The sequence below is a fragment of the Ascidiella aspersa genome, chromosome 4 (assembly GCF_963924565.1).
Source record: "Ascidiella aspersa chromosome 4, kaAscAspe10.2, whole genome shotgun sequence".
Taxonomy (NCBI): Eukaryota; Metazoa; Chordata; class Ascidiacea; order Phlebobranchia; family Ascidiidae; genus Ascidiella; species Ascidiella aspersa.
In genome coordinates, this window is record NC_139450.1 from 12,375,658 (window position 1) to 12,390,387 (window position 14,730).

The 14,730-nt window shown below is 37.0% G+C and overlaps 1 protein-coding gene across 1 annotated transcript; it reads left to right on the top strand.

Annotated features, from left to right (window-relative positions):
* The first annotated feature begins 278 nt into the window (after positions 1-278).
* LOC146147921 (calcium-binding protein 39-like) lies at positions 279-12,785 on the top strand. Its single transcript, XM_083386472.1, has 8 exons — positions 279-495; positions 1,228-1,392; positions 7,577-7,695; positions 8,143-8,311; positions 8,421-8,546; positions 9,258-9,401; positions 10,587-10,736; positions 11,159-12,785. Exons 1-8 carry the CDS (start codon positions 385-387, stop codon positions 11,174-11,176), a joined length of 1,002 nt encoding a protein of 333 aa, XP_083242598.1. The 5' UTR covers positions 279-384; the 3' UTR covers positions 11,177-12,785.
* Positions 12,786-14,730: the final 1,945 nt, after the last annotated feature.

Here is a 14,730-nt window from a genome sequence, read left to right on the forward strand (position 1 = left end):
CTAGAATTCTACCACAATTATTAAATCACTGTACAATATTTGGGTTAGGGTGTGAGTTAGCATTTGGGTGTGGGTGGGTCAAGTGTTACTACTTTCACCATTTTATAATTAGTACTTGATCCATCCTAACCCAAACGCTAACCTGCACCCTAACCCAAGTAACTTGCATTGTGGTAGGATTCTAGACCAGCGACATAATGTTTGACCATATTTCAAATGGGTAATAATAATTTAATTAAAATGTGCTAATAAAAACTTGTTAATTCTTATTTAGATTTGATTTAACAGTTGTTCATTCGGCAAATTTTTTTATTATAACTATTTGGATAAGACTGTGATTAATTAACCACTTCAGCATTATCTGCAACTGTCCAGCTTTAAAGGATGTCCATTTTCAAGAAAGGACACAAAAGTCCAAATGAAATAGTTAAAAGTTTGGGGGCTGCAATCACTATCTTGCATCAACAACAATGTGCCCCAAAGCGCTTGGAAAAGGTAATGATAAGCCAGCTTTTATTAGGTCTAAATAGTAAATATATAACACTTTGTTAAAATTATAATAGGGCAACATTATATTTAAAAGTATTTTTTTTTATTTTGAACAGAGTTACTTCAAAATACAATGTACATTGATTTAGATTTGACTTCGTTTTTATTCATTTTTAATGCGTTCCCTTATTGAAAAACCTCCCTTGTTTATTACTTGATGTTAGTATTTTGAATATATATGTTTTTTTATTTCACAACAATTCACATGCACAATGTGTATAATTATGTAATTAATCTTTGTTTTAGTTTGAGCAAACGTGTTTTGTTTAAAAAGTAACACTTTAAAATGATTAACTTCCTCATACACAAAGCTATTTAAATCGTACCAGGGTACTGCATACATAAGACTTCTGTTTGTTAGTACGTTAAGTGGCAATTAGGGCTTTCCTCGAAGGGAGTATTGATTTTGACTCCTGTGGTTGCCTGGTATCTCATGTGATTCATATTTCATAAGGCTGATAAGGCAGAAATGACATTGCCTCTTGGGAGCTCTATTGAATTCTTAAAGGTTTACCCAAGATAGAAATGGAAAAGAAATTTAAGTTTTTAAAAAAGATTCACTCTTGATTAAAACCTATTTTAGGTGATCAATTTTAACCAGTTAAGTAGTACAGTAGATCAAAATTTGCAATGTCACAAAGTGGTAAACACCTATTTGACAGTTTGATCATATTATAGGCAAGTGACGATGTCACCAAAAACCTTGTGTCAATGAAAGGAATTATGTGCGGCACCGATCAACATGAACCCCAGTCAGAATTGGTGGCTCAACTTGCTCAGGAAATTTACAAAAGTCACATCATTGAAACTGTTTTGCATAACCTTTCTTACATTGACTTTGAGGTTAGTTATTCTTATAAATTTGTATTTAAATGTGTACATTTGCTGGCTTTTTTATATAGATTTACATTCTTGTTACTCAAATGTTTGTTTTCATGAACAATTAAGATAAAATATTTTGCAATTCAGTACTTATCTAAATGTACCGGAACTTAAACAAATAAATGTTATGCCCTATTACTCCAATTAGAGCAGCATTGTTTTCTCGTGGCAGTTCACCTGACTTGCAAAACTGGGTACCAAATGTGTAGCACACACTGTCTTGCAAATTATAGAACCTAAATCAGGGATGTCGAACCTTTTAGCAGAATGGGCCGCATTGCCACTTTAAAAAATTCGTTGGGCCGCAAAACCTCTCAAATTAAAGGGGTGATGAATATTTGAGTTTTTACATGTTTGGGCTGATATATTTCCTTAAAACGTTTCGCAAAAACACAGGTTTAGAAAAATACACATCTTGCTTAGCAATGATGGGTGCACAAAGCATTTGATGATGTTGAAATGCAACATTAGACTCGATTATAGTCCCAGAAAAAACATAAGATTATACGGTGCTCTTTTACTTATGTACATGAAAAGTTATGCAAAAAAACAAAACAAAATAATACCGCATACAACGCATATTGTTTGGGTTAGGGTGCGGGTTAGCGTTTGGGTGAGGGTGGTTCAAGTAATATTATGTTTATTATTAATAATAACTTGACCCACCCTCGACCAAACGCTAACCCGCACCCTAACCCAAACAATATGCGTTGGTATGCGGCATTTGAAGAAAGATTTTTTTTATTAATTTTCACGTACATAAGGTAAAGAGCGCCGATTATACCTACATCAAATACTGCGCGTTCTACACGTTTTGATGATAGTCGAAACAATGAAAGTTGATGTCCACTGAAGTCTTTATCAGTTTACAAACAATAAACACAACGATGGTTACAAAACCTTAGTTCCTTAATTCGAATGAATCACACAAAGTTATCAACACTAATAGCAATAAACACAGAATAAATATAAAACTTAATTTACACCGCAACAGAGTAGATGTTACCACTAACACAGGCGCGTCTCAAATGAAGGGCAAACAAGACACGTTTAAACGAGACACGTACATGCTCTAGGCAAAGCGCGCCACTAGGAGCAGTGTTTAAATAAAATAAAACACTAAGGTTAACAAACTCATTATAATTTTTTTTTTTTTTTAAAGATGCCCGTTAGCTAAAACCAAATAGAGGGACACAGGCGAAACACCATCTTTGGTTAAGATATCGGCCAGTTGCTTATCTTTAGGTGACCATGAAATATTAGATATTTGGCCAATGTCAACCAATTCTTGAAGTACGGCAATGTCGATACGTAATCGTTTATCAGTAACACATTTGGAAGAATAAATAGCATCACATAAAGAGCGATTGTCGGTAATAACTTCGATAGGAATATTTGTTAAATTTAAATCATCGAAATACAATTCATTTAAAAGCGATTTTAAAAATACCGCCGTTTCAACCCCATCGGACATGGCAAGAGTTTCTGCAGCTAGTGTGCTGCGAACAACACGCTTAATTCGTTTTGATTGCCAACTTAACAAGTTACATTGCTTGTTAGGCCCAACCAAAAATACCAAGTAAGCACCTTGGCTTCCTCCGTCCATAAGGTTACCAAACGCTGCATCAGAGTACACCACCAATTTGCAATTGGTGGGACAACCGAGACTTTGGTAGGACAGTGTTACCTTTTCCGTCTTCAGTCTTCTAATAATTTTGTTGCAGTCCAATAAATCCCTCACAGTAGCCCTCTTGAAGTTTGTTGCAATAATACAAACATTAAAGCTAACATCAGGTCTTGTCTGGCCACTAACCCACAGGAGCTGACCAATCTTTGAACGTAAAGCCTCCGCTTCCTCACAAGTTAGTTTTTGATTTGGGTTTTGTCGTTGCTTTGCATCGATATTTAGAGGCTGTAAGCTGTCAATGTACTTATCTTGATTAAAAGCAATACCTTTTTGATCATGCATAACATCCAACCCGATATAGCGGAAACTTTCTGAACTTTCCTTTCCTACTTGAAAGGTACTTCGAAGTGGTTGGATGACGCTGTCTTCAAAACATTGTGATCCAGCCCATAAAAAGTCATCAACGTACACCAGCAGTATTCCTTGCAATTCTTTTCCATCGTGCTTGTAAAATAAAGCATGGTCAAGACGAGATAATTTACAACCAACTGATAACATAAAACCTTTAACCCGTTCATACCACAATCGGGATGCATCAACAAGGCCGTACACGCACTTCTTGAGCTTCCATAGTACACCTGGAGGTTGTTTAGCTTCTAAAGGTGGTTTAAGAAAAATGTTCCGCTGTACAAGGTTACCCTGGAGAAACGCTGTCTTTATATCGATACTATTTAATGCCCAGTGTTGACATTGTATAATAGTAGACATTACTCTTAAAGAATCTTTAGAACCCGTCGGGGATTCCTTTTCCAAACTAGTGAGGTTGCGCTCTTCAAAACCTCTAGCAACCAAACGTGCCTTTGGTAACAAACCCTTATCTGTTTGTTTCATGGAACAAACCCAGCGAACCGAAACAGCTTTCTGATTATGCTGAGGCACAACCTCATACACAGCATTATCTTTCCAGCTTTTTAACTCTGCAAGCTTAGCAGTATCATAACAAACCGGGCTGTTAATAAACACCTCATCAGTACTCACATTCTCCTGTTGCGTTACGTATGATAAATCTGAAACGTCGTCAAAATTTATCCAACCTTTAATGCCATCGAGCTCCTTTGGATGGTTGTACTTGATATTGTAGGCGTTTCTGTGCTTACCGGTTGCCTTTCCAGCTCGACTTAAAACTGTAGCTGAACATAAAACGCCATCTCTGTTATTAAACTTTACACACTTATTTACAAGCGACTTTCCACCAAGAACTGGCTGGATAGTCATACGAGGTTCAGCCACAGGACCCGTTTCGTGTGCAACCGAAGTATCACCCGATACAACAGGGATGCCGGCATCAGCAGAAGTGTCAACAGAAACGCGATCATCTAAAAAAGAGGCTCTATTCTCTACAGTAAAATTATTAACAGGTTCATCAATAGAAGAGTCGTCGGAATCAGAAGAGCTATCAGTTTCCTGCCCTGATGACGACGATGTACAGGTTTGCTTTGCAGGAATGCTATCTGCGGAATTACTGGTTAACGGTTGACTATTGACAGACGCAGGTTCAACTAATTGTACTCTACAATTATGTGCTTTGATAAACTGACCACCGTGACGTATAAAAACAACAGGCCCATCTTGACCGAGCACTGTTGCGGGCCCCTTCCATTCTTTTTGATCCTGACGTTTATAATAAACACGATCACCTTGAATATACGTGTCACGGGTTTGTCGTGTCTGTTTTCTCAAAGCTCTGCGAATCTTTTCAGAGCACTCCGCGGCAATCAAAGCCTTTCGAGCTGTTTGAAGTGCTGAAATGTGGTCTCCCACTGTTGGACTGTGTGGGTCTGACATACTGAGTGCTGGAAAGTTATCTGTAAACACAGAAGGTAAATTTGCGTTACGGCCAAACACAATTTGAGACGGGCTAAACCCATTTTGGTTAATAAGTGCGTTCTTCGCACTTAGCGCCCAAGCCAAGGCCGTGTCCCAATCACAAACACCATCTGCTCTTACTTTGTGTAGGGTTTCAGTCAGAATTAGGTTGTGGCGTTCACATAGACCATTGCTCCAAGGTGAGTAGGCGGCTGTAGTTGTTATCTTAATATTAAAACGACTGCACATCTCATGAAACTCATTATTATTAAATTCGCGCCCATTGTCACTGAAAACGCGTTTAGGAGCACCAAAGATACTAATCCAATACTTGAGAAAGTGTTTTACTATAGTAGTCGACGTTTTACTTTTTATAATTACTGCAACGCTAAATCTCGAAAACATATCTATCATATGAAAATACCATAAATTAGGTTGCAGTTCGTGAAGGTCCATGGCTACCACATCATTGACGTCCTCAGCCCACGAAAGTCCGACTATTGGTCTCGCAGCAGGCTTCTTATATCGCCTGCAGATATCGCACGATTGAACAACCTCCTTGATCAGACAGGAAAGTTTGGAACTTTGACAGTTGGCATTTTTCAGCAGCCTCTGCAGATTTTCGATTGAAGCATGCCCAAACTGTAAATGTAGTTTAACAATACTCTTACGTTTATCTGCATCGGTCATGTTCTGTAGAAGCAGAACATTCTCAGAAGATTCCCCTTCTCTGCTGGGTGAAATGTTGACACAGTAGTGACCACTGCTTGAAAGAAATAGTTCAACATCTTTGTTAAACATTGTTGCACAATCATGTGCAAGGTCAAGCGTAGTGCTTGCCCGTTTTAATGAGGATTTACTCAACAATAAAGGTAAATCATCTTTTATAACCGCAGCATCAATATGGCAAGATTTTCCTGCGATTAATGCTGGAATTAATACTTTCTTTTCAGAGACTACTTTTCTCCCATCACCAAAACGAAAAACAGTGTGAGATGGGGTAAACTTTACTCTCTTCCTAAAATCAACATCTAGGTTATCTACATAATTTTGAAGCCAATGTTGGCCACAAACTGTTTTTGAGCACGCTGTGTCAATAATTGCAGATTGAAATGTTTCTGCTAAAAAAATTTCTTTATAACTCGAAAACAGCACCAAATTAATTTGCTCTTCCTGTGTGTTTTGTGTAAAATTTACCGAAGCAGTATCACTCCTATGTGGACATTGATTTGCCCAATGCATCTTGGAGTCGCATATAACACATCTGGATATTTTACCAAATTTGTCTTGGGGGTTCAATTTTTTACTTTTTGTGAAACGGTTAGATTTGTTAAATTTATGCTGATTACTTGTCACATAGGATTCTTCTTTGATATCTTTTAGGTGGGATTGCGAGGTACAAGCATCAAGTGGATTTGTAAATATTCGTTTGAGTGCAGATTTCATAGTGGCAAACTTAAGATCACTTGCCATAGTTAGAGCTAACTGCCGTTCTTTAGGACTTAAATCTGCGCCATCTAATATTTTGAAGGTTAAGATAGCGTCTGGAAGTTGCATCTTATGAAAGGACATTTTGTACGACAAATGTTCAAATTCTATAATATAGTCTGCCATACTCATATCTTTAGTTTTAGCAAACCTCGTAAAATTTGCGTATGTCGAGTAGGCTTCATCAACTGTCTCCGTTTGAAATGCGATGTCAAGGTAATGTATTAGTTGTTCCATTCCGGTTTCAGAGTGCAGATCTCCATGAGTGAGTTGTGCCACAGCCTTTTCAGCCTTTACATAGCCCTCTAGGCTTTCCAAAAGGACAACAATTGCCTGTTCTTTTTTTACAACAGGCGTTACAAGTTGCCACATTTTAACTTTGTTTTTCCAAGATGAATATGGCGTATCTTCCCTAAACTTAGGGGGAGACTTTATTGAACGATTTGTTGCCATCATTTAAAAGATATCAACCATCCTCTGCTACCATTGAAAGTTGATGTCCACTGAAGTCTTTATCAGTTTACAAACAATAAACACAACGATGGTTACAAAACCTTAGTTCCTTAATTCGAATGAATCACACAAAGTTATCAACACTAATAGCAATAAACACAGAATAAATATAAAACTTAATTTACACCGCAACAGAGTAGATGTTACCACTAACACAGGCGCGTCTCAAATGAAGGGCAAACAAGACACGTTTAAACGAGACACGTACATGCTCTAGGCAAAGCGCGCCACTAGGAGCAGTGTTTAAATAAAATAAAACACTAAGGTTAACAGTTTTCAATGAAGGCTACTGAAAGTTAGAATAAGTGCTGGGCCGCATGTAAATATCAAGTGGGCCGCAATGCGGCCCGCGGGCCACATGTTGGACATCCCTGACCTAAATTCATTATTTGTATTTTAAATCAATACATATATGTACAGTCTTTTTGGTAGAGATGGTATATCAATCTTTTTTTATTAATACTACTTTATCAGTCTACCCCTACATTTTTAGTACATAGATTACAAACCTTGTACGATACTACCCAACATCAGCATTTACTTAGTGTTTACCAATTTCAACTTAAATGTCTTTCTTTGTGTGCGTTTTTTAAGGTAAAATGCACAATATGCTGGTGACAGTGCTATTAAAGTGGCTGTTTTGTTTTACAGGGTAAGAAAGATTTCACACAAATATTTAACAATCTTATGAGGCGCCAGATTGGGACAAGATCACCGACTGTGGAATATCTATGCACACAAGATTCAGTCCTGCACATTTTAATAAAAGGGTAATTACTGAAATAAAAGGAAAAAACTAGAAAACTTTGTATGCTCCATTTTTTTATTTATGTAAAAAATTTGCTTGAATATATTCGATGACAAAGCAAATACCATTACAGAAATAATTGATCCATGGTAAACCTTAAAAAAAGCTTTTTTAGTTACTCACCACCTGTCTTAAATTAATCTTTAAACCGTCATATATGGTGCAAAGTATTGAATGAATAGCGATACCAGCAGTTGATATGAGGTGTAATAACTTCTCATACCCCAATTAGTAGAAAACTGTATTTTTTGTTCAATATAAACAACATTGTTGTATTTTTCTGCCAAAAAAATAGCTGCATTACCACCTCATCGTAACAACCAAATACAAGTCTTTACAAAAATATATTGGAGTACATATCTATATATTTTACAGTTTCTTTAAACTTATGGTTTGTTACTTTATATAGTTATGAAGACCCAGAAATTGCACTGAGCTGTGGAATTATGCTGCGTGAATGTATCCGATATGAGGCACTTGCCAACATTGTTCTAAACTATGACGGGTTCTTCAAATTTTTTGAATACGTTGAATTTTCAACCTTCGACATTGCATCCGATGCCTTCGCAACATTCAAAGTAACAGTAACATATTTTATTTTGCATAGTGAAACTCTACCCTAATTCTTTTTATCAGTGTATTTTTATGAGGACTGGTGGCATCCTAAAACACTTTATTCTTGTGCAGGACCTCTTGACAAGACACAAGGTTCACTGTTCCGAATTTCTTGACAAACACTATGACCGGGTGTTTCAATGTTACACACAGTTATTGAACTCTGAAAACTATGTAACAAGAAGACAGTCATTAAAGGTAAACTTAAGATCAGATTAGATAGTCTCAGTAGTTCTCCTTAAATTTGTAGAGACAATGGGTTTTCAGGACTGTAACTAATATATATATACCACTTGTATGCTTAATCTAGTTAGTTTATAAAGAGGCTAGATTGTTCGCAGCAGATTCACAGGAAAGCCAACTTTTCATTGGCAGTGATAAGTCATTAAATTCTCTTTACATCCAGCTAATGACATAATTGTTGAATTATGAGTCACAAAATGTTCTTCATGTCTCATAATAATGCATTCTTTAAGGAAGTTTAAGCCCTTAGTAATGATTTAGATTTGGACACTTGTTGTCTGTGTGTGTGTTTCATTCATATCAGTTTTGTTGATTTTGATTAGTAACTTACAGTAACTATGTTATAAAAACAATCTGTGGCTAGTTGTCCTTTAGTAAGTCTTACTCGAAATGACTCACTCTTAAGGCCAACCGGTTGTAGTAAGCCTTCCAAAAGACACTATACTATTGATAGGAGTTCTGATATGTTTGGTTAGTAGAACTGCAGAAGGTTTAGAGTACTGAAATCATGGGGAGCTGCTATTTTTAGTTGTAACATAAAACTATAACAAGTATTGTTTTTTTCTAATCAGAATGCACATGCAACCTCTAAAAAAATTTATGTTGTGTTTATGATAATGTGTCAAGTTAAAGTCCTGGACTAATAACCATCTTTGCCACTGACAGCTTTTGGGCGAACTGCTTCTTGACCGCCACAACTACACAATAATGACGAGATATATCAGTAAGCCAGACAACCTCAAGATAATGATGAACAACCTGAGAGATCAGAGTCGAAATATACAATTTGAAGCGTTCCATGTTTTTAAGGTTGGTTTTGTTCATATTTGTAAAAGTTTGCAGTGGAAAGTTTCTTAAAAACTAGCACTTGAAAATAAACTTAACTGCGGTATTTAGTATATAAGCTGTTTGTGTCATATTAAAAACTACAAATCTGGGTGATTTTAGGTTTGGGGGGAGGGGGGGGGTTGTGTAGCCCAGCTTTCCGAATAAATTTTGCAAGTGCTACTAGATTTACGTGTAGCCCTATCGAACTGTAGCAATAGCCCATTACTAGTATTGTTTTGTTTAACATGTCTTTGTTAAATTGCCAGAAAGCCTTAATCCATCTTTACTTAACAAATCATTTGTGTAGAAATTTATTGATGAACAATTCATTTAACATTGCACAATGCATTCAACATCATTGGAAATACTGACAAAAATATGTTGAATTTAGTTTCTTGTAGAGAGCCAATAAAAAATAAAAGTCGAGCTAAATGTTGTAGTTTGTTAACTATTGAATCGGTTTCATACAAAGCATACAAATGGTGTTGTGTTGGGCTTAATCAGTTTAGTTTGTGTAACTTGCCTAACTGGTATACTAGAAAATACTACGTGCCACTACGTCACAACATTAAATGTTAGCAAAGCCAATGAATGGCACACATTGGGTCAATTATACACCAGATGCGTAACTAACGATCCTATATAAGCGACGGGCCTAAACCCAGTAAAGCTATTCAAAGCTTCACTGCTACACAGCACTTTGTTTAATTGACAATCGTGATTGGTCGTCCATTACATAAAATACGTGCGTTGTGTGTGAATATGGCGATAAGGTGTTACAATGTGAAGTAAAGTAAGGATAAAAACACCATTATATCAATTTGGTTAAATGTACTTTGTTTAAAATGTTTGAACTTTGAAAGCACGTTATTGAATTTACGTCTTATTATGCACCGATTCCATTACCAGCTGGTTGCTATTACTAACGCTCTAATCTAATATGTTGATTTTGTATTTTATGTTGTTATATTACATTTTGCGTTTCACTAACCTGAAGCGTTTCTATCATCAGCACTTAAGTCGTTCATATTTATGCGAAAAATGTAAGTGTTTTCAGACAGCGAACTGCTGAACTCGTGTTGATTTAAATCACTGTGAAGTTTAGTTGGTTTCGATAAATTCGACGGAAGGTGTGTTTTAAACTTGACAAATGGTGTTCTTTGAAAGGTTTTCGTCGCAAACCCGAATAAGACGAAACCGATCCTCGACATTTTGATGAAGAATCAACAAAAGCTGGTCCAGTTCCTTGAAAACTTCCACAACGATCGGTCTGATGACGAGCAGTTTAACGAAGAAAAGGCGTACCTGATAAAACAGGCAAGTGTATCGTGCTCTTCTTGTACAAATGCGTGGTTAAAATTGGGTTTCGGTTAAGGTCGCGTCTGTTTTTTTTTTGTTCACCCAATTCGTCTTAATCGACAGTTTGACAGCGCAAAATGCCACCTGGCCGATTCCTTGTTCAAACTTGGCGACTAAGCATCGTCGGCCCGATATTTATATTTTACTTTGTTCTTGAAATATTTGACAAATATGTGCGTCGCTTATCGTTTCACTTTTGTAAGCCCTGTTAAGGGGAAAAACAAAAAAAGAAAATCTTAACACGACATTTGTTGTCTTGTCACTTTAAAGACACGCCCAACTTTTTTATTAAGGGCGCCAAAGCCGTCACGCTTACATATGTTACGATGTATAAAAATCCGGTATTCCACATTTAACATTTAAGGCCTTCATTCGTGCAGATTAAGGAACTCAAGTAGCCGACTTCATCGAATTCCAGCGTAATCCGCCCATGCCGTTTTCCCGCCGCATTTACACGAAGGAGCACCCCAGCACGTTTCCATGGCAACGCATATACACACGCGCGCTCTCACATCCACCTACGTCACGGCGCAGTCGAACCGGTGCTTCCCCGTCACCCAGCACTGAGGCTTGCCGACCACGACTGGGACCGATGTTGTGCTTCGCAACCTGTTTCTAAGTGCGTTTTTTCCGCGTAAAACAATCTATATAATATATTCTATTTTAATAATTAATAATGCGAAAAATTAGAACATTGACACTATGTACGTTGAGTTCTGTGTATTTAGATTAATATTGCACATGGCAAAAGTAGAAAATGATTGTTCTCACTTATCACAGCGATTCCTATATTCTCATCCCGGTCCAGATTTTTGTAGTGCAACAACGCTTTCTTCGCGCGACCTCTACAGCAAACCTTTATCCGCTCGTCGCCATTTACGTTGTTGCGTTCTAGTGCCGTAGTGCGTGGAATTATATTAATTTTAATATAAAAACAAACAAACAACCAAAACGTCCACAGCGGGATTATAAAGGCGTTCAAGTGCAAAAATGTATGGCGGGTCGAAAATCTGCCTGTCGTTCAAGTCTGCTGCTAGACGTGTTCGTTCACTCGCATTTGGCTGCTCTGTCCTTTCACTTCTACGAAGTAAATCGTACCCTTTCGTGAAACGTGTGCAGTAGCAGTAGTCGCAATATTTTTTGGGGTTAAAGGTTAAAAAAAATAGCCACAGCCATGTATTCGCTGTCCCGCAAATTCGATTAGGAGTCACCACACAGTTCTCTAAAAATGTAATTCAGCATCTAAAGAACATGGAAGTCATCATATGTCGTAGTTGCGCTGACGCAAAATAACGAAAATAATTACAAACACGTTTTTGTTTTTCTCATTTTTCATAATTAAATTTAGCACCACAACTGCTTGTACAATCCTTTAAAAAAAAACTTAAAAAAAACTTAAATTTGGAGATTTGTATTCACTAATCCAAAGCGATCAAAATAGGGATGCTGTGTACAGCCTATTTAGGGGTAGGCATTTCATTATATAAACTGAGCTTTGTTCGTTCGTCCTATTTTCTTATTAAAAAGGCTAATCGATAAGCCTGTACGTTATAACGCATTGGACATGCTCTTCTGCGTTTTCTTGAGAAACCTTTCTCTAATAGAAGGTGATTTAGTGCAAAACGCATCGGCCGTTTTCGTTGTTTTTCTCGTGTTTAGTGCCGGTTAACCGTTTGCCGCCGCAAGCGTTTCAACATTCAAACACACAGCGCTTTTAGTTTCTATTCTTCTTATTATTCGAGTGAGTGTTTTTGTCGTTTACTAACAACCCGAGCAACCGCGGCTAAGCGAAACGGTTTCGCGCAGTTCCTCTGTCGTTGCGGGTCTGACACAGTTCCGTTCACGTGCCCGTATGCAATTACTATGTAATGACGTCATCAATCAGCTGAAGTCATGTTCCCCCGACGACTTTCTTTTATGTTCTGCGGCGGCCGTTGCTTTGTTTCTATTCGTTGTTTTATGGACAAGAAAATATGTTTAAATACAAATTATTCCCTACCTTCCACAGCGTCGGTCTGTTTTGTTGTACTGACTCCAGTGTTAAAATGTGTCAAAATGTGTCAAAACTGTATTATTGACCTCATTAATATGACGTTTATATGCCAACGAAGTCAAGACTATATAATTTTTTTAGTTTCAAGTTTTGGATGATTAAAAAACATTTTCTTAAAATCATTTTGTTAAAGCTTAAGCAAGTGACATTTTCATTCTTCCCTAATTAAATGCTTGTTCGTTTAAAAAACAATGCGCACAGGTCATACCTCTGTTGCCTGTAACGTGACAGCGATTAATCGCAGAACAATTTCCCCAACGTATTTTTATTGTAATAGAAATAATCTTACAGATGTTTAACATTCTAACAATTGCCATTCGAAGAAGTGACGCAAAATAATTGGTAGCCCGAAAAAACTCTTAAAGCCGTACCACATGGCTAGATTTAAAGCAAACACTATAAATGTGTCACCAAAGCGTGTAAATTAGGAGGAACAATCCGAGGTAAAACAAATAAATTATATAGGTTTTAATAATCCGATATAAAAAGCAGAATTGTAGGCCTATGCAAATCCAATTTGGATTCGATATTCTAGTTTGAACATCCCTATATGGGATAAATACGTTTGTGCTGTTCAAAACAAAAAAAATATTCTATCATTTTCGCAAACAATCTAAACGTGTTTTTGCAAGATGAACATTAGCAGCCGATTTTGTCTGCGTTAAGCACCTTTTTTCTAGAAGCAACATATTTCATGATATTTGGCCCTCTGGTGTTTTTTATCTTTTTAAAATTGCACTTTTTAGGAGGACATGCTTTGGGAGTTGCAAGCTTGTTTGAGAAGAAAATAGGTCATTAAATAGTGCCGTTTTAAAGCGAGGCGGCATAGCATGACTCAATATGGATCGATTTGGTAGCAAAAATAAGCAGAAACACATTTATTACAAATCTAAATGTAGGCCTAGAGGGGTGTTTGACTCTGACATTGTGCAACATCGTGGAGTTAAGAGCGCGCTTGATTACACCAGTCCAGGGGACAAAGACCAAAGCGCCATTGGCCACATAATTCATCAGAACTTTTTACTTATGATTATGCAAATGTAGGCCCACATAAACTAATATATGCTTATTATTGGTTTAGCTTTAGCAAATCGTTGCCTTCATAATGATAAAGTATTTTAAATTCAGAGTTTTGTTTTCAACTTTTCTATTTTTTAACTAATTGGCCAGGCTTTAAACTTACTATTGGAGGTATTCCACAGCTAAGGGTAGCCTATATTGGTAATGTGTAGATCTATTTCGTATGACAAGTAGGCTTTATCACAGTGCGGTTTTAAAGAGCCCCACCCAACCAAACATTTGCGGCAAGCTCGGTGAGTCACTTCCGCCTACGTTATTTAGCTTTACCTTTTTCCTTCATGTCGGCCCGCGTGAATTGCAAAAACGCGAAACGCAATCAGAAGTTAAGCGCCGCTGTTTTCTTGAACAGTGAATTTTGTTTAAGTAACCTTGTGCTCCAATATACCCACTGTCTTTCAATTGGTTTAGACGTAAGCGTGTAGGCTATTGCTGTTTGAATCTAGGCCAGTTATGTTTAGGCCGGATCACGGCATATCTGTTTTATATACGGTACCTATTTGTGCACCTTTTGCTATTTATTTCTAATAAAAATCGTTAGTGTGTTCTAAACCTTTTAGTCCTTCTGAGATGTTCATTTTGCATATAAGCAATTTTGCGGGTTTAAATTCCCAAACGTTTTATTTAGAGAAAACGTTCATGTCGTGTCTATATCTAGATCAGCCGTTTTTCAATTAGGAGACGTGACCCAGCGAAGTCCTCAATGAGAAAACAAAAACTCTTTTAATTTGTTTGATAGCAAGTTTTTTCAACACGAATATCTTTGTTCCTTTCTACTATTTTTTTTAATGAATTGTATAAAATGTAATGCGCTATAAACAC

What these genes read in the sequence shown, in the direction of transcription:
- LOC146147921 (XM_083386472.1), top strand. Translation starts at nt 385, where the DNA reads ATGTCCATTTTCAAGAAAGGACACAAAAGTCCAAATGAAATAGTTAAA. An exon ending in ATGCCTTCGCAACATTCAAA is followed by an intron (nt 8,312 to 8,420) that starts GTAACAGTAACA and finishes ATTCTTGTGCAG; the next exon opens with GACCTCTTGACAAGACACAA. An exon ending in CAAGAAGACAGTCATTAAAG is followed by an intron (nt 8,547 to 9,257) that starts GTAAACTTAAGA and finishes TGCCACTGACAG; the next exon opens with CTTTTGGGCGAACTGCTTCT.